Consider the following 27,432-nt stretch of genomic DNA (forward strand, 5'->3'; position numbering starts at 1 on the left):
TCCCCTTCCCAAACTCCTCCCCAACCTATGAAGTATCTCCTACCAGATCTTCACATGCCTGAAATTCCCAGCAGGAAGCAGTATCATCCCTTCTGGTTAGAGGGAAATGGATCATGAAATAGAAAAAAAGCCCTGGACTTGGAGACAGAACACTTGGGCGTTCGGCCAGAGGAGAGATAGGAACAGAAAGGCGAGCCACAGAGCACTCAAGGCACACTCGGCTTGAGACAATTTTTTCTGAGGCCTAAATGGAGCCAATTTCTCACCATCCTAATGCACACGGAGCTTGTTCCACTCTTCATCTCCCTTCACTCCATATCCTAACCCAGTGCCCCCTACAAGCAGAGAGCTTTGTGGAGTCTTATGTAATGATCTGGGCTAGAAATTTATTTGTGCATATGATACAATGAAGCTTTCTGTTTTCATAAGACAATCACAAGAGTAATTCATGTTAGTCTGCGGCCGCATACTTTACAAAGCAAGTATTTGTACACACATGACCTCAAGTACACCTTTATTATGTGGTTAGAGTCTGTCTTTGTGTTGTTGACATTTATACAGTTTAACAGATGGGGACATGGAGGCTCTGAGAAACCCAAGGTCACAGTGAGGGAGTACAAGAGCTTGGATTTGGGGTCTGGGTCCAGGGCTCACATTCCAAGAGCCTGCTCAGTTTACTTTGGGAATGTGTTCTATTAGGCTTCCCATACTTGGGAGTCTCTTTGTCGGCTTTCCTGAATCAAAGCCTTCAGGACTTCAACGCACCAGGTGATGTCTGGGCTGGTGGGCTCCAGAAGAGAATTATGGGAAGCCCATGGGTGGTACCAGGCATTGACTGGAAGATGTAATATAAGCAAAGTATCGGAAGAGGAAATGGAAGTAGAAAACAAAATAAAACAAAAGATGGTCTCCTATCCACTTACTCGGCCAACTACAAATAGTTCAGGGCACCAAGGAAGGTTCTAGACATGCAACACAGATTGTGCTCTCAAGGAAGTTCCACTCTGGCTGGGGTCATTGGAGGTCGGGGGCTGCCCTGGGCTTGGAGGCCCATCCCTATTTGGCAATCAGCAGTTCCTCTCCTCTTGCTTTTGTTTGAGAGAACGTGCAGATGGAAATGCTGTGATGAGGGTCTTCCTTAGGTACCGCTGGGGACATTTTAGGCTCCAGAAGGGTAGGTCTTCAGCCCAGTGTCCGGGACATCATTTTTTAACTGTTGGGAGAGCAATAGTCCCACAAGAGTCTAGCTGAGGTTGAACAGTGGTTTCAGTGGGTGGAGGGAGGGGAAAGCAGGAGGTTGTGGCGAATGGAGGGGGTAGTCAGAGAATGTAGAGTGTGGTCCCTGGTCTCATCCACGCCCCCTTTCTCATAGGATGTCCATCTGTCTTCCCGTTTCTATCTGTCTGTCTCCATGCCTCTCCCCTTGGATTCTCAAGGAGCTGGATTAGGAGAGGACTCTTGGTTAGAGATCTCTCTGAGAGCTGGTCTATCAGGAGTGCCCAAACATCACTAGAAATGTAAAGAGATAAACATGATCATATTTAATGAAGTGCTCCTAGGGATATGGCTGTACATGTTGAAGGAAATACTTGGATACACATCTTGGGATTGAAGGAATGGGAGGGGGCAAGGAGACAGTGGATCGAGCCTCTCAAAGGGTATGCTCCATGGTGTCACAAGACCTCCCAAACCTGCCTCCTAAGAAGAGTGGGCTCAAAACCCACTTTGGTTTGGCCAAGTAGGTGTGTGAGCTGGAAACTTCTGTCCTTCTGCTCCTTCGGCTCAGCCTGCCACTAAATAAGAGTTGAACAAATTTTAATACTATCCATTTGAGGGGTGCCGAATGATGAGCCTGACAGAAGCCCCCAGGCTTAGCTCTGACCCTGAAACCACCTCACCGTCTCCTTCCTTTTGCTGTTTCTTCCATCCATGGTGAGTGACGGCCCCACCTGCTGGTTAGCTAGTCCCTTCTCTGGTTCACTGCCCAGCCCTCCCCAGCAGGTGTTACTGACCTAATTCTTAAAATTAGACCTTCACTCTTCCCCAGCAAGGTCAAACTCCTCCATGGCTGGTCACCCAGTGGCAACTGGATCATTGAAATTGTAGCTGGAAATGGAGGAGAAAATGCCGTGTAAGCTCTCTAGGCTCCAGCCCAGGGCGGTCTTTGTACTTTATTCAACAAGCATATATTGAGTGACGCTGTGCAAAGTCCTGCTCAAGGAACTGTGGAAGATCCTGGAATTCCCATTTTCAAGGAGTTGTGGCCAAATGTTTCTGACTAGGGCGCATGCCTGGATCACCGGGGGGGCTTTTGCAAAGGCTTCACTCAGGAGCTGAATCAGGTGACAGATTGGGACCAGATCTGTGTGTATGGGAAAGTTTAGAGGGTGGCTTTTACCTCTGTCCTTGGATGTGAAGCTATGGAACCATGTAAGAGACAGGCATGTGTACCATGAACTAAAAAGCAAGGTCAAGTATAGTCACTGTCATGGAAAAGATTAAGTAATGTACCCTGAGTGTAGACTAGGAAAGAAAGGCTAATATCTATAAAGAAGCAGCCTGGGGCAAGGAAGGTAGAAGGTCCCCAGGGCACAGCTCTTCAAAAAGCACAAATTAGAAGAAGAGTGACAGCTGTCATTCTTTGCTCCCACTTAGTACACTGTGACAGACCACCAGGGTCCCTGCTTGGCAGGGCGTAGGACCAAGTTCCTGCCCTCAGGTGGCTTGCAGTCTCTTGGGGCAGGGAGATAAGCCATGTACGTGCGTAACTATGACATGTGGTAGAAAGGACAAATAATATTTTTGAGGGCACAAGCAGAGTGCCACAACAGCCCAGAGAGGGCTCTCCTGATCTGAAGATTGGGGAGGGCTTTCTGAAGGAGCTGGCCTTTCAGCTGGGGCTTGTACATTAGGGAGCAGAAGGACAAGTGTCCAGGCCCAGGTGACAGCATGCCAGAGGCCCAGAGGAAACTGGGAGAAGGATGTCTGGAAAAGAGCCCGTGTGTGGTCTTTTGTGGTTGGATCCCCAGCTAGTGGGAGTGGGGCTTTAGCGTGGAATGTGAATGGAAAAGTCAGTTGGCACTGGATTGTAGGGGCCTTGGAGCACTTGCTAAGGTGTTTGGCCTTTATTTCTGTGTGATAAGGAGCCGCTAAGGGTTTTGAGCACCCTGATTTCAATGCAGAGGACACCGGTGGGGAAAGAGATGAGCTGCAGGAAGACACCAAGGAAGTGAGGCCATTCGGGGACGGATCCGTGGGTGTGCAATGGCAAGAACAACTGTGAGAGATCCTGGGAAGGCGGAGTCAATGGAACTTGGCCATGGGAGTGACGGGAAAGGACAGCAGGGCTTGAAGATGACTCAGGTTTGGAGGGTGAGCGACTGGAGGGGAAGCTGGTGCCATCAAGCGGGAGGAGAACATTTCAGGTGGAAAGTGATGAATCTGAAGTGTCTATTCAACATCCAGCTGGAGAGAATGAGATGTGGGAGGCATCTGCACCTTAGGTGCCTTCACCGAGGTGGGTACTTACTTATCTGCACCTTCGGAGCTGGGCTGTTGGCACCTGGTGGGGAGCAGCTCTACCTTGTTTATCTTTATCTCCCCCAAATACATGCTTCATGCAGAAGACAGCCTTATTGCATTCATTTCTTTCAATAAAAGACATGGACTAAACAGGCAAAGCCAGTTCTTGTGCTAGAAACTGTGCTAGAATTATGATACAGAACACATCTCCAGCCCAGCTGCCGGCTTTTAGACTCCAGACTTCACTCTGACTATGATTATTTGAGACTAGGGTTACTTTTTGTCCTGCAGACAGTCTCATCCAGTCGTCACTGAGGCATACAGAACCAACGCTCTCCGAAATCAGCTGGGACAGCCCTACAGTCAGGATTGGCAGAGACTGCCTTGCCAGCAGCCTTCACTTGCACAATTATCACTCACAGTGAGTTTCGGCCCCTCATCAAGTCTTGAAGAATGCTCCTTTCAGGCTTTAGATTCATTTAGAACCTTCTGAAGTCAGCAATGATAAGAAATACAGGTCTACGTGAATGCGTCCATGAAGGAATGAATAATAAACTCAGAATGCCAGAAATGTTTTTCTCGAGAGCAATATAAAATTTCCGGACAGTGAGCCACTTTTCTGCAGAAGAGGGGGCGTGATGTATTTCGTTCGCCCCCACCCCTGCAGCCGGTAGCATCGCCAATGTTGCGCCTTCTGCGATGCTCCTTCCCGTACCACTTCTCTTTGCTCCCACCCAGCTCCTCTGTCCACCTCAACCTGCAGCAGCACTCTCTTCTAATAGAAGGAGGCACCCTCAGAGTGGAAGGCACGTGGGGAGTGAGGTGACGAGGAAGGGCCGGGTGCCTGTGATCGGCAGGGCCAGAAGTTCTGGAGCAGACGTTTGAGGTGTCTGCGGAACTTGACGCCCACGAAGACGTAGAGCACTGGGTTGAAGCAGCAATGGGAGAAGGCAAAGTTGCGGCAGATGAGCAAGGCGTAATGCAGCTGCTCGATGACCGTGCAGCTCTGAATGACCTCCAGTTTCTGGAGCGTCTGCAGAAGCAGCACCAGGTTGTAGGGAGCCCAGCTGATGAAGTGTGCCAGGACAATGGTGAGGATGAGCCTGACTGTCCGGTGGTGCCGTTTGGACGGGGAGCGGAACAGGGTCCTGAGGATCTCCACGTAGCAGAACAGGATAACGCCCATGGACAACAGGAAGAAGACGATATGCTGGTAGGCCGAGGCTAGGAACCACTTGGTTTCAGAATAATCACATCTTGACGTTTCGGGATCATAAAACACTTTGTGGAACATGGTGTCGGGGACGGAGGACAGGATGCTGGCTGCCCACACAGCTGTGGTCACCAACACTCGGCGTCGGAGGGTGTGGACCCGCAGGGACGAGAGGGGGCTCACCACGGACTGGTAGCGGAGGATGGTCATGATGGTCAGGAAGAAGATGCTGCTGAAGAGGCTGGTGGAGAACATCATGTTGGAGAGCTTGCAGAAGAAGTCTCCCAGCACCCAGCCCCAGTGGTAACCCAAGGTCCACAGAGGCAACAAGCAGGCGAACACCAGGTCTGAGAGGCACAGGTTGAGGATGAAAACATTGGTGAGGGACTCCAGGCTCTCGTACTTCACCAGGACCCACAGCACCAGGCTGTTGCCCACCAGGCTGAGGAAGAACACCAGGGAGTACAGGACGGCGGTGTTAAAGGCAGCGAAGGTGGAGGTCTGCAGCTCACACATAAGGCTGTTAAGATCATAATCCACAAAAGTGGTGGACTCTGGGATGCCTGAGGGCTCCATCTAGACACTGGGAGCATCTGAAAGGATACAGACGTGGAGTTTAAAGCCACGCGGTTAGGCTAGCGTGCAAGAGAATTCATATTACAGACATGGGTGGTCCATGGACCCGCTACCGGTTGGTGAAGTATTTGTAGTAAGACTAGGAACTTTTTACCAGAACATGGAGTCATTAAGCATACTCTAGTGTGCTTAGCATTTTTTGCTTAGCAAGATTTTCTTGATGAAGAAAGAAGTGAATTAATTTACATTCTGTCATAAGTCCCTTTTCTCCTTGAAGATTGGTGTTTGAGTAGCACTAAGCTAGACCGGTCTCCTAGGTGCAGGAAAAAGAAGTGGAACTGGATTCAAAGATGTAAGATCAAATTCCAGCTCCATTACTGGGTTCCCGGGCAAGTTATCAGTCCTTTCTGAGACTCAGGTCCTCATTTCTAACACAGTGCTAATGAGGCCACAGTCACGCCATAATTTATTCAACAAATATCTGGTGAGCATTTACTACTTCTGCCATCCCCCTCCCTCCTTCTCTCTTCCTTTTCTTCTTCCTCCACTCCCTTCTTTCCTTCCTCCCATATGATGTTGAAGTCCTGATGTCAGGATACCTTCCAGTCTCCTGGAACAAGTTCAAACAGACATGACACAAACGGAGCACAACTCTCTCTTAGGAGGGGGCTAGAGAGCAGGAGCCCCAAATTCGGTGCATATCTCTGCCGTAGAAATGTTTGGCTGACCACTCCACCATGAACGCGCCAGTGCAAGCTAGAAGAACTGAACTGGGATTCGAGCTGCTGCCCGCTTCAGGGAGTCAAAGGTGAGAGTTGAGCCAGCCACGTCCATTGTCTGCTAAACAAACAAGCAACATACAAACAGTACTTATCAGAAGAATAAAACAGAATTCAGTCTCCACAACACAGCTTTCACGATGTGCAGGATATAGTACACAATTACTCAGCTTACGAAGAAATAGGAAAATATAGCCCATATTCAGAACATAAGACAATGCAGAAACTGACCATGGGATGACCTGGATGTTAGAATTTGCAAAAAGGATGCAAATGCAACTATTATAACAATGCTCAAAGGTAGAAAGGAGAAATACTCATCCTTATCATTTCATCATGAATCAAAAGATAAGGAATTTCAGAAGAAAAGGAAAATTATGTAAAAGATCCAAAAGGAATTAGAAATCAACAACAATAAAATATGTAGAAAAGCCTCAAGAATGTGGAATTACAACTTCCAAAAAAAAAATCTATGAGTCAAAGAAGAAATCACAAGGCAAATTGTAAAATACAGGGTCCAGCAGAAATAACAGTGCTGGGGTGTGGTTGGCAGGATAATAATACGGATGTAATAAATTATAGTTTTGACTTGAACATTTCATCTAAAATGTCATATGGTGTGCTTGAGTGTGATATTGTTATGTTACAGAATTACATGCTTATGATTTTGTAATATAAGATTTTGTAATAAAGGGGGGGTGTTATTTGTGCCGGACCCTGCATTTTTGAACTGACTAATGATGAAAATAGCACATATCAAAATTAATGCGAGGCAACTAAAGCAGCGCTTGGAGGAAATGTTACAGCTTTAAATGCTTTAATTAGGAAGAAGAAAGCTCTAAATCAATGCTCTAAAATGAGTGACCAGAAACCAGAAAGAGAAGGACAAATTAAACCCAAAGTAGAAGGAAGGAAATAAAGGTAAAAGACGACATACAGAAGTAGAACATAAAAAAGAGAGAAGATGTACAGAACAAAAACTGGCTGTTTGACGAATATCTGTAACGGCACTAAAACTCTGGCTAGATCCACCGCAGACAGAAAGAGAACGGAAACTGTCAACAACAGCTGGGACGAAAGCGAAGTCATCGCTGCAGAGCTGACCGACATCAGAAGGTGAAATAGTGCATTAATTTTATCTTAACAAATTCAGCAACTTCAATGAAATGGAAAAAAGCTCTTAAAAAATTTGTTTACTAAGACTGATCTGAGATGATATGGCAAACTGAAATATCCTGCATTTTATCATAGAAATTTAGTCAACTATAAAGAAAAACTTTCCCACCAAGAAAACTCCAGAACTACATGATTTCTCTAGTGAATTCTGTCAAACATTTATGGAAGAAATGACACCAATCTTATATAAACTATCTGAACTATAAGGCGGAGTCCTTCCAAAGCGTTTTATGAGGCCAGCAATATCCTGATACCAAAACCAGACAAAAATATTGCAACAAAAAAACAACAACTACAGACCAAAATCCCTCACGAACATAGAAACAAAAGCCCCAACCATCAAATCCAGCAATATATTTAAAAGGAATAACACACTGTGACCAAGTGGTGTTTATCCTAGAAATACAAAATTGGTTTAGTATTTGAAAAATTAGAGAAAAACATAACGTTAAAAGGAACTCACCTATATCTACACCTCTTTACACATGACTGGAGGCAGAAATCGTGCTTCCCTATTTTGCTCAAAGAAACTGCAACACCTGCCCTGCCCAGGAGGCTGGGGGAAGGTGAGTAAGGCTGTCTGTCGTACCCACTGACAGATGGAGTCTATTAATCCCTCCTCCTCCCACCACCAGCCTTCGGGGTTGGATCCACCTCCACACCCTCTCCTGCCCTCCTGAACCTCTTGTTAGAACCTGGCCACAGCGCTGCTCACACAGAGAAGAGCTGGTACCCAGTCAGCCTCCATAGACAGGTGGGGTCCACAACGTAGGGGTCATCGGAGCCCTGGCTTCCACCAAGGGTAGACTCAAGTAATTTTGGAGTTAAAAGGGATGTTAAAGGATGATGTATTTTTTTTAATTTCTATTTTTATTTTATCAAACATTCTATTTGATTAAGGTACCAGTTATATATAATTGTGATTGTTTTAGATTGAGATAAAATTCATGTAACATAAAATTTACTATTTTAAATCGTAGAATTCAGAAGTTTTTAGCATAGTGACAATATGATGTACAGTCGTCATTACTATCCAATTCCAGAACATTCCCATCACCGCCCCCTCCCCCAGAAAAATCCCAGGCTTGTTAGTAATCCATCCCACTCCCCACTCCCCTCCATCCCCTGGCAAGCACTAAATTGCTTCCTGTCTGGATGATTTTGTCTATTCTGGACATTTCGTGTAAACGAAATCATATAGACTATGCAACCTCTTCTGTCTGGCTTCTTCCCCTCAGCTCAGTGTTGTGAAGGCTGGTCCTGCTGCGGCCCATTCCTTTTCATGGTTAAACAATTGATTAAGTAATGTGATCAAATAATTCCACTGTATGGTTAAATCACATTGCACGTATCCACTCATCAGCTGAAGGGCAGTTGGGGTGTTTTCACTTTTTGGCTATTGTGAATAATCCTGCTCGGAACATTCATGTCCACGTTTTACATGGACGTATATTTTTAATTCTCTTGGGTATATGCCCAGAAGTAAAATTTCTGGGTTGTATGGTAACTCCGTGTTTAACTCTTTGAGGAATTAACAAACTGTTTCCCACAGAGCTGTGCCAGTTTGCTCTCCTGCTAGTTGAATAGGAGGTTCAATGAGTCCACATATTTACCAACACTTGTTAGTTTCTTTCCTTTTTTTTTTTAAAGTAGCATATGAAATGGTTACTCATTATGATTTATATTGACATTTCCTTAATAAATCACAATGTTGAGTATCTTTCCACGTGGTTGGTTGTTTGGTTGGTTGTTGTTTTTTTTTTTTTTTTTTTTTTTTGAGAAGTATCTATTCAGAACCATTGCCTTTTAAAATTTGCGGTTATCCGGGTTTTTATTATGAAATTAGAAGAGTTGCTTTATATATTCTGGATGGTAGTCTCTGATCAAATATGTGATTTGCAAATAACTTTTCCAAATTTGGCTCCTTTTTAATTTGTTGCTAGTGTCCTTTCACACACAAAAGTTTTTCATTTTGACAAAGGTACATTTATAAATTGTTTTTGTTTCTTGTGGTTTTGGGGTCGTATCTAGAAACTGTTGTCCATCTCGAAGTCACAAAGATTTGTACCTATCTTGCCTTCCTAGAGTGTTTCAGTTTTAGCTCTGAACTCTAAATTATATTCAAATTAGATTCTCCCATTCTCTAGGTCTAGCCTTTGGCCAACTTTACACTGTTCTGATTTCTGTAACTTTGCAGTAAGTTTTGAAGTCAGGAAGTATGCGATCCCAAATTTTGTTCTTTTTTTTCTATTTAAGATTATACATGTAGATAGGTTTTTCTGTCTACAACTGGTTTCGACAACGGTGCCAAGACCACTCAGTGGGGAAAGACCAGCCTTTTTAGCAAATGGTGCGGGGGCAGACTATTAAACACACCCTGCCACACGCTGGATCTCAAAACGATGCTGGATGAGGGAAGTGAGGAAGAGGATATAGACTGTGTGATTCCATTTATATAACGTACAAAAGTGAAACTAATCTAGTGACAGAAATCAGATCCATGGTCGCCTGGGTTACATATCTCCATGGCCACATCACATCTAACGTGTGTTCTGAATCAGATACTTACAAAGGCAAAGTTCTAGGTCACTATCCATGTATTTGATACCTTAGGGCACGTTAGTCACACTAAGGTGTGTAATGAGTGACATTGGCTGGTGGCCCTCCAGAGTCCTAGAGAAAGAAAGCAAAGAAAAGGGTTAGCTCAGGGCTTCAGATTGTCAGCTCCAGCTCTGCATAAGTGATATGAAAACTTCTATGTTTGTCTTTAAAGAAATCCTATCTCCTGTAGCCACCAGGCTGAGATTTCTGGAAGCCAAGCCACCTCTCAACCTGCGGTGGACGAATTATAGTGCAAACAAAATCCACAGACTTGCATTGTGTCTTCTCATAAAGGGAGAGCATTGACTGGGGGAAAAAGAGATCCTGAAAATCGGAATGGGAACACAGGGGAAGATCCCAAGGAAGCTGGGGGTATGGAACCCCTAAGTTGCCAGTAGAAGCAGTCCTTTCACCTCCGTGTGCCCCACCATGCCATCAACCGGAGGTGTTTTACATGAAACTGGGACTAAGGAGACCCCGAAAGCACAAGTAAGTTAGACCTTTGATCTCCTGAGGAATTCCCTGAGTCCAAGTGAACTAGGAGAGTCACTCTCACGCCTGGTGTATGGATGGCTCTCCTGCCCCGCAGACACCACCCAAAAGCGCTCAGGTGGAGAGAATGGCAGCCTATTTCTGGGACATCCTGGCGGACAGACTGGAGGGCAATCCGTCCGTGGGCAGAACGTCGAGCGCTGCACCTGGTTGTTCGCTTGCTGGGAAGGGGTGATGCGCACCCACACTCTCAGGCATGTCCTTCAGAGACAGCCTCCGGGTTCAGGACCGCGGATCTCAGCCTGCGCGCGCCAGATTTGCTGGCGGATTCCGGCAGGGAAATCTCAGTTCCTGATTCCCAGATTCAGGGACCAAGAGGTAAAGGACTTTCACTTTTACTTCTATGTAACATGTGGCTTACGTTTCCCACTTCTAGCCAAAAAGAGGAAAGGTGCTTGCTCACTTTCACTCCCACTTGGCCGAGGTCCAAGTATCTATGACCACTGTAGCCTCCAAGACTTTTGTTTTTCATTCAGTGTTACTGAGCTGGGTATAAGTCAGGGCTCTACCAGAGAAAGAGAACTGGTAGCATTTAAAATATATACATATTATATATATATACAATATTTAGATCTATCATAAATTATATATTTATACATCAATATAATCATATATTTTATATAATATATATTGTACATAGATTTATCTAATATATAACGTATATAATTTCTATAATATAAATTGTAGATATATACATTTGCAATATACATATATATTATAGATACATTTATGTAACAGGTATACACACATTTACAATGACAAAGTCATACTTCTACCTAACGTGATCTAACTCTCTTGCTTACAGCTGCAAGTGTGCTAACCTTTTCCCAGACAGGTTGCAAAGTTCTTAAGTGATATTCATTTTTTTCCTGGATATCCAGTAACTTGAATACATAATATGGAGTTGTTATGAATATATTTTATATTCGAGGGTGAGAGGGAAGAAACATTTATTTGCTGAATACGTATGTATACAGACATACTCATGGCAAAATAAGGAAGAGCAACTCCTCACTGTTATTCTTCTCAGTTCTGCATCCGACCACAGTGGTCATAGCTGGTATTGTAGTTACCTTCCCCCACCACTCATTCCATGGTCTCGCTGCCCTCGGCAGGCGCCTTAGCTGGTCGTGGTTCTTTGACTGGTGGGCAATCCAAGCTTTCATTCCTCAAACCTGGACCATTAGCACGTCAGCAGTTGGTCCTAAGAGACACCCTAAGAAATCACCTGTATTGCAGACATACCCCCACGTACTTGTATTGTGGAGTGGCCGGTCAGTTTCCTTGGGCAGCCAGGGTCCACCCCTGCGGCCAGCACAGCGGCTCCCTTCTCTGCCTGTTGATTCAGAGGCAAAAGGGACCCAAAGTGTCCAGATGGCTGTCTTAGCTTCTAGTTCCATGGAATTTTCTCCTGGTGGAAGCATTCCTCCCTTTGGAACCAAGACCACAGGACGAGCAGAGCATGAGAAGCAAAAGTTTTGCTGACGAATCCCTAGGGGTAAGAGTGAGTGGTACTAGTCTCACTTCTACGCTTTGACTCCTGGGCCGGTGACTGCTGGATGCTGGACCATATACTGGACGCTGCTTTTCAGCATCTTGGAGGACACTGCCCCAGTGCTACCAGGTATTGCCAGCTAGCTGGCATAGCACTGGGTCTCTAAAAACGGCCTTTCCGTTGTTCTGTCAAGCCGGCAGCTTTAGGGGAACATGGTAAGACCAGTGAATTCCATGGACGCGGGCGCATTGCTGCCCTTCTTATGCTGTGAAGTAAGTTTCTTAAGCGGAAGCAACGGTGTGTAGAATACCCTCATGGGGGGTAAAACGCTCTGTGAGCCCAGGGAGGGCAGTTTTGGCAGGAACATTGTGTGCGAGGAAAGCAAATCTCTATCCAGAGCAGTGTTAGTTCCAGGAAGAACAAAACACTGCTCCTTCCGTGATGGAAGCAGTCCAGTGGAGTCAGCCTACCACCAAACAAGCCGGCTGATCCCTCCGGGGCTTCGTCCCTGCTAGGGACTCAGTGTTGGTCTCTGCCGCTGGCGGACTGGGCCCTCAGCAGTGATTGTAACCAAGTCAGCCTCCGTGAGTGGGGTCTGTGTGGCTAAGCCCTCGCATAACCGCCTTCCTTACCGCCTTGGACGCTTGGTTCGTGAGCCCACTGGGCAATGAGCGGGGGATGTCTGGAGGAAGAGGCTGACTGGCACCCACAGACTGGGCCAACCTGTCCACTTGACTATTCCAATCCTCCTCTGCTGAGCTCGCCCTTAGGTGAGTATTTACATAAGACGTCCCCCTGCTTTTCTTCTACGTGATGTTCAGCACCCTTATTGAGAAGCCTTGGGCTGAAGCATGGTGTCTGGTATCTGGTGTGACCTATAAGGGCCACTCTCATGCCTTATTTCCTGGGTTCCCAGGACCCTCTGGGATAGGCCTCTTAGAATCGGAAGACACAACCTTAGCCTGTGGAGTTTGGAGCCTGCGGTCCTGCTAGGGGAAAGGATCACACGCTTCCCTCGGCCACCGCACTGCCTGAAAGCTCTGCCGGCCACCCTCCCCCTAGTTCATGACCCCTCCTCCTGGGCTCCAGCTTCACCCTCCTGAACACGTCAGGTTCTTGTGCTCTTTTGCACCTTGCCACTCTTCCGAGCATCTCTCTGCTTACAGCAACACCTTTACCCAGTCACAATCCGTTCAGCGACCACAATGCCGGTGGCCGGCACGTACCGAGCACTTCTAAGCTGCCAGACGCCATCATCACTTGTTAGACTGTCATTGGGACCACAGTCCCCTCGAGGGCAGGGGCGGGGGGCCATGTTCTGTCTTGTTCCAGTGTCTGGGTCAGTACCCGGCACGTTCTAGGGGCTCAGGGAGCGGGTGTGGAGAAAAGAAGCCCCACTGTGAGCCTAGCAAGCATTTTCCAGCTCTCCTCTTGTGCAGAGCAAGTAGGAGTGTGGATTTTTTACTGCTCCTTCTATTGAGAGGTGGGGTCTAACTCTCCTCTTCTTGAGTGTGTGCTAGACATAGTGACTAGCTTGACTAATAGAATTAGTGCAAGTGACATTCTGGGACTTCTAGGCCGTAAGAAGCCCCACGGCCTTCAGCAGGACCCCCAGGATATTCTCATCGGGATCCCTAAACCACTACTTGTGACAGCCACCTTCATGAGGCCACCCTGCTGGGGAGGCCACATGCGAGTGTCTGGGCCCTGGCTCTCCAGCCTCCTCTGCCAAAAACTCCGGACACCTGAAGGAAGCTGCCTTGGGGTAGCCCATCCTTCGGCTCAGTAGCCCCAAAGGACCTCCGCGGATACTGCACACAAAAAAATCACCCGACTGGGCCCTGCTCAAGTTCTGGAGTCACAGAATTATGAGAAATAATCATGTAGTTCTCATTTTAAGCCTCTGTATGTGGGCGCTTTATTAACCAGCAATAGTCAGACCACGTACTAGTGATTAGGGAAACCCCCACCCTGCCTTCGGCCGTCCCACGCTCTCAGCTAACCTGTGAACACTGCCATCACCAAGAGCCCCGCTAACGCTCCAGCAACTGCGCTTTGATGTGGCTGTAAGAGAGGAGCCTGCTCTATTTAGCTTCCACTTGCAACGCAGCCGGGAAATCCCCCAAGTGGGGGCCTGCTGGCTTCACGGCAAAGCCCCAACAGCTGAGTTGCTCAGGGGGGTCCCCCTGCCAAACCTTCATATGGCTCCCCTTTGGCCTTGGGCAACAGCCAACTCACTGGCTCTGGAAAAAGGGCCTTTCCTGAGAAGCACGCTCTGCCCACCCACCACGCACGGGTCTGGCTCGAGGGTTTTCACACTGAGAGCTGGGGCAACGCAGGCCACTGGCCGGGGCTGTCCCTGGTCGTACCGCCGCCTTCTCCCCACCTTGCAGAGGATGGTGCTTCTGGAATCACCAGCACTGCCTGGGAGGGGGGTCAGAGGGCAGCCATGGCGGGGGTTGGGGGGAGCAGTCCGAGGACTGAACCCCGGTGGGTGTGCTCACAATGCGTGGAGAGTTCTGGATGGAGCCTTTCAACGTTTCTGGCAGCACTCATAATTAAACGGACACCTGAGAAGCTTGAGGCCTCTTGGCCCACTCCAGGGTCTCTGGAAGGGGCCTTGGGGGTATGTGCCCCTGGCCTGGAGCATGTGCCGGCTCATCCTGGGCAGGGAGGGTCCCCTCTTCTCACTCCCTCCACTGCTTGGGTGGGTGGGTGGGTGGGGGCTGGTGGCAGCCTTCTTGGCAGAGAGAACAAGAGTTTGGAGAGGAGTAAGTCCGGGATGTGTTCATGATTTAGCAAAGCGGGCACATCAAGGCTGGACCTCGTAGGGTCCTGGACGCTCCTTGCGCTCCTGGGGCACAGCCGCCATTTCTTAGTGGGAGTTGGTGCTCTGTGAGGCTTGTGATGGATGCAGTTTCCCAGGCCCTACCCGGGCCTAGAGAAATGAGGTCTTCCGGTGGGCCCGGGCCTCTGCCTTTGTCCCAAGGGTCTAGGGGGTTCAGGAGGAGGCGGCTGGGCAGTGTAGAGTTTGACATCATGGGCTCTGGGATTGGGTTGCTGGGGTTCAAACTCAGACTTCAGGATTCCGTGCCCTTGTAATTTTGGTGCCTCAGTGTCCCTACATGAATTGCAGAGAATTACAGCATCCACCTCCCCCACTATGTTATGTCAGATATGGCATTATTTTATGTGTGGGGGGCTCCAAAGGAATAAATCATGTCCTTGCCCCTCTGATGCTCGAGGCTCACAGATGTGGAAACAAACAGTTGAGATGCAGTGTGCTAAGTGCGGTGTGAGGAGCTGGCTCCGGGTCCACCAGCCTTGGAGAGGACAGGAAAGCTTCCCGGAGGAGGTGATATCCAAGAAAATCCTGAAGGGCAAATAGGAGTTACCCAGGGGGAATACCAGGTGTTGGGGAAACGCGTGCCCCAGTGCATGTCCTGGGCCACCCGGAGGCTCAGAGCGGATGAGGCACCTGGTGTGTAAGAGGCAGGACTGGTGGGCCTGGAGGCTGGAAAGATGAGCAGCCTCAGCTGGTGGGGCCGGCTTGGGCTCCCTGATACCTTCAGTTCCGGCCACTCATCTTACACACTGCGCGTCCTTACCACGAAGGTCCCCTAGTGTGCAGAGGATAACACGCCCCCTGGCTCAGTCGGTTAGCGCTCTGCCTTGGTGTTCAGGGTACGAGAAGCCACAGAAGCCCGAATCCCCACACGGGGAATCAATGGTCACTCTCAGTGAGAGGAGTGCTAAATACTTTGGGGTCCGTGTTTCAAAACCCCCACATGGAGACGCAGGGGAAACTTCCAGGGGGAGATGACACGGGCTGAGTCTTGAAAGGTGAGTAGAAGTGAACAGGAGAGAAGAGGAGGAAGCCCATGGCGTGGAGACGATCAACAATGTGAAAATCAGGGCTGGTTTAAGGGCTCCCAAGGTAAAGGCTGGTGAGAGATTCCGAGAGGGAGGCAAAGGCCCTCGGGGGCTCAGCTAAGGAGTTTGAAATTCATCCTGACTGGAGAACCAGTGAAGGCGTGCTAGTGGAGGAATAAGGTGATCGGCGGATTCACCAGGATACGCCCAGCTGTAAGTGACTGAGCATGTGATTACAATGGCTTACGTAGGGAGAGGCCGCTAACTTCCCTGAGGAAGGAAATGCTGGGGCTGATGCAGCAATGTGGCAATGTCATAAAGAACCAGGGCTCTTTCTATCCCTTATGCCAGCCCCAGTACTTCTGTAGTATCAGTCCTCATGATTGCAAGAGGGCTGCCATGGCTCCAAGCATTGTGGATTTACAGGATCCAGAGCAGGAAGTGAGGAGGCACATGTCTAAACAAGTGGCTCTCATTGGGGGGCGGGGGATTTTGCAATGTCTGGGGGAATGTTGGGTTATTTCAACTGGGGGGATGCTAATGACATCTAGCAGGAAGAGGCCCAGGATGTAGCCAAACAGGACACACTCCCATGAAAGAAGATGACCGAAACGGCAACAGTGCCGAGGTTACAAAGCCCTGGTCTAAACCGACTGGGTGCCCTTAGCTTAGATGGGAAGGTGAAGTTCCCTCCTTCACTCTACATTCAGAGCTTAGAGTGCAAAGATCCCGTTCTCTGGCTCAGTCTCAGAGTGACCCTGCCAGGTATGGAAATGTATTATGAAGCTATAACCATATGGCTTAATTTAAATGCAAGAAATGAAACCATAAAACCTGGAAGACAGAAATAGTTATCAGATGGATAGGGAGGCTTTATAAATGTATGTTTATATATTGTATATAAACATAACTACGATATTGACTAAGCTTCTCAGCACATGCTGTTTGCGAAGGGAGTTACCTATCAGACATCAAATTGTTTTGCAGGACACACCTTTCTTCCTTTTTGATGCACCTTTAGTTCCTGGAAGTTCCATTCCATTGTTGTATGAAATCCAGTATCGTTCATTTCTTCAACGTTTCAAAGCAGAATGAGTGGATCGACCTTGGTGGGCCGGGGGCAGTGATGGGGGGAGGAGGGGAGGAAGTTGACTTGGAGGCAGGTGTTGGTAACCTACGAGAAACACAGCTTGTTTACTGTCAGCCCACACGAGGAAATATCTGATATTTCCGCCCGAGGTTTCTGGTTTGGCCTAATTCCTCTAGAGATGCAGTGCTGACCTGGTCCTTTTTTTACTTCCTTTTCCGGTTTCTTGTCTACCATGGTGTCTGCCATCGGTCTTGCTGTTGAAAACGAGAGTTTGTGCTCTGCTGGTGAAGTGGGTGAAGTGTGGGTATAAGAATGCCAGGCACATGTGTGTGTGCCTGCATGTGTGTGTGGTTTCATACATGTTTGCGTGTCAGCCAAGCTAGCTCACACAGCGCCAGGTTCCTTCAACAGCAAAGACTCGGCTCTCTGTAGCACACCCTCACTGTGAAATCGACAGCCGAACCATGTACAATGAAAGAGTAAACAAACTTACCATGCCTGAAAATCTCGCCAAGCGAGTTGTTGGAAATGAAGCACCATACTTTTAAATAACTCAAGGACCAAAGCAGTCTAGAGGGGAATAAAAATACATTAAATGAGATAAAAGTAAAACACAACGCATCACACTTTGTGGGAAGCTGGAAAGCAGGGCCGAGAGGCAAATTTATAGCAGTGAACACTTATATTAGAGAAGAGAAAATGTATTACATAAGTATCTAAGCTCCTATCTTGAGAAAAAACAAAAGGAAAACAAAATAAATACAAAGTAAGTAAAAGGAAGGAAAAAGAAAAGAGAAGAGCAGAAACAATAAAACTGAAAGCAAAAACAACTGAGAAATGATGCAAAAAAATTTGTTCTTTGAAAAGATCAGTAAAAGTGATAGACTTCTGGAAAGACCGACAAAAAAGAGAAAGACACAAATAACTAACATCAGGAATGAAACAGAAGCTACCACTCCAGACTCTGCAGCCACCAAGGAATAACTGGTGTATAATTGGTATATATGTTCTATGTATATAGAATACAGAATATATATACACCAGTGGTTCAACAAAATGCAGCCGTTCATGTTATTTTCTTTTAAATTAGAAGATCATTGAATTCATCAGCATCAACGTTAAGAGATAGGATTGTGAATCCTGATAAGTTCACATTTTCCCCAGGAAAGAGGGAAATGTAAAACCAGGGCTGAACCTCGTGGTCCTGAATGTCGCCCCCCAGGTCGGAAAGCCGGCCTTCCTGTCAGTTTCAGTTTGAAGATGCTAGAGAAATAGGCTGTTGGCCACTGCCCTCTGTTGAAACAATCCTGTCATTTTGAAGGAGAGAATAGTCAGACTGCCATGTAATTGCACTTGGACTTCAGCTCACTGGGGAAAAGGCTGACTCCTGCGTGAGCACTCACAGAAAATGTTGCCCCTTTAAAGAAATTCCTACAATGACAATAACTAATCTATGAGACTTTCTTATCTTTATTCTAAGCATTTGACATATGCTGTTAGGAAAGAAGAATCTATTGTTACCAAATACAACTCCTCACGCTGCAAACACAAGGGGCAGCTACTACCATTCTCTCCATTTCGTAGATGAGGAAACGGAGGCGCAGGAGGCAAGTTGCCCCAAGTCACGCAGCCAGGAAGCAGCGAAGCAGGCTCCAGAGTCTTTTCCTAACCAGCTCTGCTATTCTGCTTCTTGAATGCCTCTGAGTCCTTGAACTTGATCATGACAATTGATCTGCAGCCTGTATTATTATCCAAATAGTTTCCCCTACTCAACATACCCTTGTCTGTGCCCCATCCTGCTTTCCCTGGAAAGAACAGTCCACATCACCCTCTTCCTAGTAGTGACTCTGCCATCAGTTCTCACTCCCAAATCCCTCGGGAGTTTGGCCTTGACCTGTGTCTCTGATCTGCATGTGCTCTCCCATATATATACATATATGTAATGCCAACATACATGATCACTGAACCAAGAAACTGAGACTGTAACTAGATGTCATGAAAACCCCATGATGCTGGAGGAGTCCAAATGAATTCAGGACCTCTTTTGTCCCGCTCCTTCCTCTACCTTCACGCTCTGGCTGGACTGAGCCACCCGCACCCCCAAACAGCACCGCCCCCCTACCCCCAGCACCTCCCCCCTTCTCTGTGCTTTCCAGTGTTTGCTCATTCTAATCTTTTGGTCTCCCCTGTAGTTTCCTGTGTTGTCCACCTGGGGGCGGTCTTCCCCTAAAGCCTCGATTCGTCCTTGCTTTTCACAGGTCAGGCACACACTTCCAACCACTGGGCTCTGCAAGTGTGGCTGGTGGGAACTGCGATGCACTTGGGCACAAATGATACACCAGCTATTGACGATTCAGTACAAAAAGTGGAATGTGAAAGATCTTAATGCATGTAAAAAATTGGTGACATGTTGGAAGATGCTACTAAAATTAACTTTACTTATTTATATTTTTAGGTTTTTTTAAAACGTGGCTACCAAAATAATTTAAAGTTGCGTATGTGACTCGTGCTCTATTCCTACTGGACTTCAGATCACGACCCAGGTGTTCTATGCCCTATCGTTTCTTCTTCTGTTGTGCCGATCCTTGACTGCCACACCAGGTTGTAGGCACAAGACCCTCTGCTGGGCTGTTAAGGTCCTTTATCAAGAAACGTCACTCCCTCAGGTCTCCCCCTTGTTCCCTTCCACAGGCCCACACAGCCAAGGGGCTGCTCTCGGCCACAGCCTCCGCCCACCCCACGAGCATTTCTCCGCTTCCTGCTGCCAGCCCCAGAGGGAGTGTTAGGCTGCTGTCTGGTGCGCCCTCCATGGTGCTGCAGCCGGACCTGAAGACAAGCAGCGACTGTTTACCCTTTTGTCTTAAGCCACCCTCTTGATGCACGCCCCCCATTCCAGGCTTGCCCCGGGGAATCGTAGTAGCTCTTACTGCAAGAAGTCCCATCCAGCTGGAAGGATGAAGAAACAGCCAGGTAGGCTGGCCCCGTGCTGACCGCATGACCACCACACGTGGTCACTAGGGAGAGCTCACGTAGACCACGGGCCCAGTCTGCGGCCAGGTGACTGGCGATCACATGGCCAGTGATTCACATAGGACCTGAAAGTGCCCCTCACTGGGGTGACTTCTCTAAAGCAGATGCATGAGTCAGCAGTGGGGATGCTGGGAGGCCAGGCCGGTGCCTGAGTCATTGTCAGGGGTCTTAAACACAAGTCCCTGCACCCACAGGTCCACCACAGCCCAGGAGAATTGCAGCATCGTGGTTCTGAGTAGCTTCCTTTGTGGTGGGGGGGTGAGGGGCTGAGGCCCAGAGCACTGTGAGCCTGTCTGCCCTGGGGCAGGGAGGGGGGTTGTGCGGGGTGATGTGTGCTGCCCAGCTGAGAAGGTCTGCATGCTGGCTTGTCTCTCCTCGTCATGGCGACCCCATGCAAGCGGGAGCAAGGGTCTCGCCTCCTTCCCCAGCCCTGGGTTCCTGGGGAGGAGCCCTGTTGGTCCAGGCCCTGAGTGTGGCCAGGGTGCTTGCGCAGTCACTGCCCCGAGCTGCAGCCTCATCTCTCCCTCTTCTGGGGCCAAACTGGAGGCCTGCTGAGTCATGGGCTGTAAGAGGACCCGTGCTGTCTGAGTCAGCAATCACAAGATGAGGGAGGGCGCTCTTCCCAGTTCTAGCTGTGGGACTTCGGGCTAGTCATCCTACATCTCTGGGCCTCAGTTTCTCATTTGTACAATGGACAGATTAATTACTGATCACCCTTTAAAAAATTCCTTCAGAATTTAGTAGCTTAAACAATAAACATTAATTGTCTCACGCAGTTTCCTCGGGTCAGGATTTTAGGAGCAACTCAGTTGCGTGGCTTTGGCTCATGGTCTTTCGTGAGACAAGGTCGAGGTGTCTGCTGGGCCTGCTGTCCTCAGAAGTCTTCACTGGGGCTGGAGGACCTGCTTTCGAGACAGCTCACTCACACGGCTGACGGCTGACGGCAGGAGGCTCTCCCCGGCGCGGCCTGAGGGTCTTGCTGACATGGTAGGTAGCCTCCCCCCCCCCCCCCCCAGTGATTCTGAGAGAGCAGGACAGAAGCCACCCTGTCATTTGTGAGCCAGCTGCTGAAGTTAAGTTCTAGCCTATTTGCCACCCAAGTCAACCTGTTGAAGGATGCGAATACCAGGAGGTACAAACGCCCGGGGGTCACCTTGAAGGCTGATTGCCACAGTGTTAGTAACACCGGCCCTGCTCACCTCTCAGAGACTCGGTGGGGTTTTGTTGTTTGTGTGACCTGTTCGGGGGAAACCCTTAACCAGAGGGTGCATCTACTACGAGTCTAGGAGGCAGCTGCTAAACACGGCCGTACAAGGGGCTGGGGGACCAGACCTGGAGACCCGGAGAGGGGCACAGGAGGGCCAGCTGGGAGACTGGGCAGTTCAGAGGCCTCTGGCCCTCTCTGCTGTCCCCACAGGTAGGTACAGTGTGGAGACAGTAAGGGAATTGGCCAGCATGGTGCCCGTTACATGTGGGGCTCACTGAAGGGACGTTTTGCTCATCTGTTACTATTCTCTGTAAGAAAAATGGGTGTCACAGGCTCGGGAATTCCAGGAGGGGACTGAACAAAGATGAGACAGAACCGTGCACTAGCCCTCAGTTCCGACACTCGAATGAGTCAGTGGGCCCTCCAGGGACTCTAAAGGGCTACATAGCTATGACGGTCCCTTGTTACCACCCCCTGGCAAGAGTGCCCCAGGTCATTCCTCCAAGAGTCTCTCCGCCTGATTCCTTAGTAGCCACAAAAAGGAATTTAAGTATTTTTCAATGCTTTGCAACTATCAGAAACAATCTCTCGAAGCTGGTCTAAATCTTTGCTGGTTCCTTTAGGCCCGCTCCTCTCTAAGCATATTCTGATTGCCACCGAGGCGTATCTAACCACTCCGAAAACAAGGGTGTAGAAGAACATCCACTTCCTTTTGCTCACGATGCTCTGGGTCAAGCATTCTGGACAGGTGTGGCTGGACTGTTCCGCTGTGGCGTTTCTCATGGGGTTGCAATATGATGCCAGCCATGGTTTCGGTCATCTGGAGGTCAGCCCGGGCTGGAGTCCAAGGCGGCGCACACTCAGGGCTGGTGCCTGATGCTGGCCGTGGGCTGGAAGCTCAGCGGGTCCTCCGCATGGCTGCCTGCTCACGGTCTCTCCAGCGTGGCGGTCTGAGAGTAGTTGGATTTCTTATATGGTGTTGGATTCTCTTGCAGCTAGTGTTCCGAGGGAACCAGATGGAATCTGCATGGTCTCTTGAAAAGACCATCAGTTTATTAGATGTAAGCTACTGTGGCCCCCGGGTGCAGGCGGGCCATCCGGCTAGTACAGACCCAGGGGAGAGAATCAGGCCCATGTCCTGACAGCGGAGTGGCGAGGTCCCGCCGCAGACGGGCGTGTGGAATGGAGGAGCTGCTGGGGCCGCCTCTGGGAAGTACCACCTTCCACAAAGGGCTGGAGTCATTCCCCATACTTGAAGGCCCGCCTTCAGTAATCCATAAACGTCTCATTTCATAGAGTCGAAGACGACTTAAAGATCCTCTAGTTTAATCACTTTGCTATAAGACGAAAAATTCGAGGCCTCAAGAGCAGAAGCGGTCCCCCTCAGCTGATGCAGGGGAGCAGCAGTGAGACCCTGAGTCTGCAGCTCCTCCCCACTGTGCTCCATCCCGCCCTTGGTATCACCCTCCTTCCTTCCTCCTCACAGAAGAATGATTTTGTTCAGATGTGTGTCCAGCCCACATGCTTCATAGGCCCCAAAGGGAGCTGGCCCTGCGGTGCTGCTCGGTCCTCACCCAAGGCCAGCCTGCGGCAGCCATTCTCTACCAGCCTGCAGATGAAGCCACCGTCCCACAGCAGGCAGCGTCCAGAAAGTCACCGGGAAATGGTGTCGGAGCCCCTGGATTAGGTCCACTGTCTGCCTGCTCTGCTGACCTGCCCTTTTGCAAGTCAATGACCTTCAGGTTTTCACCCACTCCAGGTTTGGTCTCTGGTTACTTGCAGCTGAAGGCCTCCTAATGAAAATACTCCCTCTATTTCTGGGATTAGCCCTGTCCTTTGGAAGGGGCATTTAAGGAGCTGCAGTGCCACCCTCCAGGCCTAAGCTTCAGGAATGGCCAGGGGTTTCCAATAACTGGGGTTTTCTCTCACTCTCTGTGCCCCACCTCTATGGTCATGGGCTCAGAACCTGCTCTTCCTACCCCTGTTACCCTCAGTTTCTGCTCGGTGCTGGAGCTCTCTCCTCTCCCAGAGTCCCGCTCCGGTGGCTGCAGCCTTAGAACACACTGTTGTCCCAGGTGCCCTTCCTGAGTTTGGGAGGCTCACTGCTGTTGGGGCCCTTTTGTGGGGTTCTGCCCCCCTTGGTGCACAGCTGGCTGGACTCCAGCGCTGGATGTGCACCTGGTTTTTACCTGTTCTACTGTGCAGACCATGCCAGACACCCTGCCTCTCCCTGCCCCTCCCACAACTCCCTTTGTGTCTTCAAGAGGGCGTCTCCTTGTAGAACTTCCTGGTGGGCAACTTGGGGGGAAAATGCTTGGTTTGGGAGGCACGACATGCCATGTTTACACCGTCAATATCTACACCTTCCCAGAGCAAAGAAGCATTCATGTGTCGCAGCATACGAAGCTCATTGGTGCTGTTGGCGTTTGATCATAGTCCTCCCCTGGTGGTTGGGGAGCGAGGTCATGTGCGACTTTGAGAGCAAAACAAATAGTCCCTGCCTCCAACAAGATTTTGAACGAAGTAATAGGTGTGTATAAGTAAATATTCCGAAAGCTCATTTACATCAGCTCTCACTAAGGTCTTTGCTTGAGGTTTCTGTTCTCATGCCCATCCCCTCTCTGGGGCTCCTGCACTTGATGGGATGGCCTACCTGCTGACAAATGTCAACATTGGGGGCAGAATTCATTCTGCGACTTGCTCTTCTGGTGACCTGGAGTGAGGTTAAAGTGGGGTAGGGGACTTTCAACCTCTTTAACTAATGACAGCTGTTGGTATTAACCCAGAGGAACTGCATGGTTTTCACATCACTAAACTGGGAGTAGGAGGGTTGAAGGCACCAGTGAGCAGTGGGGAGTTTGCTAAAGATTTGCTAAAGGGGCTGGGGGGGACCAGGGGCAAGTTAACTGCACACCTACATGTCCAGCATGTTCCTCGAAACCTTCCTCCAGGCTGTGGAAGCCTCTCTCCCCTCTTCTCTGGCTTTTTGCCCGTGGCACACACCCTTCCTTTCTCTTCCTGCTCATTTGTGTTCCAGAGAAAGCCCCTGCTTTCTGCAGAAAATGTGGGAGGACCTCAACATCTAGGCTGGAAACTCCCTTTCTGCCCTTTGAAAAGTAGACCTCTCAAAGACCCTTTCCTCTCAAAGATGCTTTCATGCCAGCCGCTGTGAAGATGTCTCCCCGCAGTCTTTGCAATGACCTTCAGCATGCTGGGGAGGGGAAGGAAAGGGTGACAATTCAAGGCTGTCGCTAGGCACCATGAGTTCCCATCTCTTCGCACTTCCTGGGAGCAGTTCTGGGTATCCGTGGGGTGGGTGGACGGCGGCTGGCCTCGGCCTGGTTTCAGTCTTTGCAGCTGACTGCACCCTCAGGCTCCCTTCTGCCCAGTCTCTGACGGGGCTGCAGCCTGGACCCTGAGGCTCCCGTGCATGGTGGCCCCTTGCGTGCTCTGGTTCACGGTCACACACCAGCCTGGCTACTGGGCCTTTGCCTCATTGCCTGGGTCTCTTCTCTCTCCCTCAGGGACACCTGCTTATGCGTCGGTCTCACTCAGAATGGTCTGGCCTTGTGCCCAACACCCTTCCCCCCATCTTGGGGGGTGGATTCATGCCCCTGGTGGAACCCCGAGACCTGATGGGTGACAGATATTTCTGAGGAAAGCTGATGAGCTGCTGAGTTTGCGAGGGCACCTCCTACTTCCCATTTGGTGCCACAGAACCAGAAGGTCTCCTTCGGCTACTGGCAGCAGTCACCACTAATTCCAGGAGCCGAGGGCCAGTTCCTCCCTGCAGCCTCGCTCCAGGCTCCCACACAAGCAGGTCTCAGGCTGAATTCTGCCCCCAGAGAGACATTTATTAGCAAACAAGCACAAATCAGCTGCACTACCGCCTGTGAGCTTGATGAAGTCCAGACTCTGTTCTGCAGCGCTCTCTGGCAAGATTGTGCACGAAAGGAAGTTTCACTTGTGGTGGAGGTGACAAGGCCCCAGGAGCAGCACTTCATTCAGAGTCGGTGGTAGATATCATTTTACCAGAGTCCCCCAACCTCTGTATTAAGTCATAAACAGACTTCTTTGTCTTACACGATGTTATTCCATGGTTTTCAGCCCCTTGCTCAGTAAGTTCCCTGAATTATTTCTAGGGAGTTCCACTCACTAGAGCTCAGCACAGCCCCCCTTCAGCCCTTTCCACCCCCAGCTCCCTTTGCAATGGGCATTTGCTGTTGGGCAGGCCGACAACAGCACTCCCCATCTGAGGGGGCGCAAGCTGCTCCTTCCCCACTCCAACCATCAGTGAGGCTGCAGAGATGAGCCTGTGGCCTGCCTGGGCCAATCAGAGTAGCCTCATCCTTTTGGCCACAGTGATTATCCAGGAATGGGCAAGTGGCTTGCAAGGCCAATCAGGAGATTTTGTGGAGACTTTTGTCAACCCAGAGTTGGTGAGGACACTGTCTCTCTCTTCACTAGTATTTAAGTCCAAAGTTGCCTGCAGCCATGGCTTTGGTCTTGGTGGTGGAAAAGCTAAATTGTGAGAATGAATCCAATGTGCAAAGAGAATCAGAGACATAGGTTGTGATGAACTGAATGTTTGTGTACCCCCCTACCACCCACTTCATATTTTGAAGTCCTAACTCCTACCTCTGAAACCCATATAATTTTATGAACAAAGGTCCCCCCAATAAATTCAATAAAAAAAGAAGTCCTAACCCCCATGTGACAGCCCCAGGTTAAGAGGTGGGACCTTTGTAGGTGATTACGTTTGGATGAGGTCAAGAGGGTGAGGTCCCTGGGATGGGATTAGCACACTCAGAGGAAGAGGAAGCGCAGCCAGAGCTCACTCTCCTTCCCACATGCACACACAGAAAGAAGAGGCCGTGCGAGGACACAGCGAGAAAGCGGCCTTCTGCACGCCTGGCAGCTGGCCCTCATGGAGAACCAAACAGGCCAATTCCTTGATCTCAGACGTCCCAGCCTCCAGAGCTGTGAGAAATGAATGCTCTTCACTCACCCAGCCTATGGTGTTTCGTGTAGCAGCCCCCACTGGGGAGGAAGTCCTGACCCGACAACAGCTGATTCTCCAAATCTGGCCGTCCCTGGGTCCAGCTGTGCCGCCGCACTGCGTGCGGTTTGGTAACGCTGCCCACAGATTCCCTTTTTTGCTCAAGCTGGTTAGAGTTAAGTTTCTAATTAACTTTTCCACCAGCAGCAGTTGCCCTGCAGGAGCGACCTTTCCCTCCTTGCTGGAGCCCTGCGCTGCGGGGGCCGCTGGGGCTCGCCGCTCTGGACCACGGTCACCCACTGCGTCCTCCCAACGCTGCCCAGGATGTCTGAATCCTAACCTGAGGACCACGCAGGCCCTGACGGAGACCTCAGCATCCCAGTGCCTTTGGCTTGTGGCCAGCATGTGTGGCAGATGCCCACTCTTGGGGTTGCAGGCTGCCCACACCTCTGGCCCTAGTCCACAGCCGGATCATGCATATCGTGAAACAGTGAAGGCCTCACACGTGATGGGGGTTTCTGATTTTTGAAAGGTATATTGCCAGGCAAGGTATCACACTGGCCATCCTCTTCAGGAACCAGGAAGCATTTCTGCCTTCTGGAAGGGACTCCCTCCTCCAGGACCTGAGATTGATCCTGTCTGTCCCTCTTGGTGCTAGCCGGGTCCCAGGCACCCCCCACCCCTTTTTTTCCTACCTGTCCTCAGGTCTCACTGTGTGCACTGTGGCTAACTGGACAGTGGCCTCTGAGGAAGGCCTCACGCCAACGACATCTCTGTGAGGCCTGCGTGTTGGGGGCTCAGTGCCCATTTACACACCCCAGGCTCACATCTCGTCCACGGTTGTGTTTATACGGCAGACTTACCCTGCGCTTGTGGTCTCGGCAAACAGGACCCTCTCGCTCTCTCTCTCTGCACTTTCCACACAGAGGAAGCCAGATAGCATCGCGTGCCGATGGCTTGTTTCCATCTCTGAGCGAGAGGCTGAAAGCAGCAGCCCCTCGAGTGTTTTTTCTTCTTTGCCTGAGGACAGACGAGGGAGCACTCAGGGTTCTGTGGTCTCATCTGGGGGACAGACCACTGTGCAAACATTGCTCATACCTCCCCTCCCACAGGACTGTGAGCCCGGGATATGTGGCGACACTTCTGGGGGCCTCCTGCTGCTTAAGAGAAGGGGGCTTTCTGAGAGGACACCCCTGGAAGAGCAGGAGTGGGAGCTGCCCCACAGGGGGTTTGGGGCCTGGCCACACTCCTGAACCCTCTCCTGTGCCTCATGGCTGTGACTCTGCACGTCACCACCCATCTCCTCTCTCTCTCTCTCT

The 27,432-nt window shown here is 49.6% G+C and overlaps 1 protein-coding gene and 1 long non-coding RNA gene across 4 annotated transcripts; one reads left to right on the plus strand and one right to left on the minus strand.

Annotated features, from left to right (window-relative positions):
- On the minus strand, positions 1–26,231 carry XCR1 (X-C motif chemokine receptor 1). Of its 3 annotated transcripts, XM_045199877.2 has the most exons (5): positions 26,123–26,231; positions 17,371–17,447; positions 16,782–16,961; positions 9,836–9,939; positions 1–6,148 (listed from the first exon to the last, which is right to left on the minus strand). In XM_045199877.2, the coding sequence occupies exon 5, from the start codon at positions 5,309–5,311 to the stop codon at positions 4,298–4,300; it is 1,014 nt and encodes a 337-aa protein (XP_045055812.1). In that variant the 5' UTR covers positions 5,312–6,148; positions 9,836–9,939; positions 16,782–16,961; positions 17,371–17,447; positions 26,123–26,231; the 3' UTR covers positions 1–4,297. The 3 variants fall into 3 exon arrangements, with proteins under 3 accessions (XP_045055812.1, XP_045055813.1, XP_045055814.1); XM_045199878.2 differs by lacking the exon at positions 26,123–26,231 and having other exon boundaries at positions 1–5,328; positions 16,782–17,892; XM_045199879.2 differs by lacking the exons at positions 9,836–9,939; positions 16,782–16,961; positions 17,371–17,447; positions 26,123–26,231 and adding an exon at positions 7,730–8,886 and having other exon boundaries at positions 1–5,328.
- On the plus strand, positions 19,110–27,432 carry LOC123480311 (uncharacterized). Its single transcript, XR_008427494.1, has 5 exons — positions 19,110–19,847; positions 20,684–20,894; positions 22,601–22,873; positions 23,486–23,644; positions 25,977–27,432. It is a non-coding gene; the product is annotated as an uncharacterized lncRNA (long non-coding RNA).

This window comes from Desmodus rotundus, chromosome 8, assembly GCF_022682495.2.
Source record: "Desmodus rotundus isolate HL8 chromosome 8, HLdesRot8A.1, whole genome shotgun sequence".
NCBI lineage: Eukaryota > Metazoa > Chordata > Mammalia > Chiroptera > Phyllostomidae > Desmodus > Desmodus rotundus.

Bases quoted from the DNA above. Each gene is read 5' to 3' on its own strand.
- XCR1 (XM_045199877.2), bottom strand. From the start codon at position 5,311: ATGGAGCCCTCAGGCATCCCAGAGTCCACCACTTTTGTGGATTATGAT.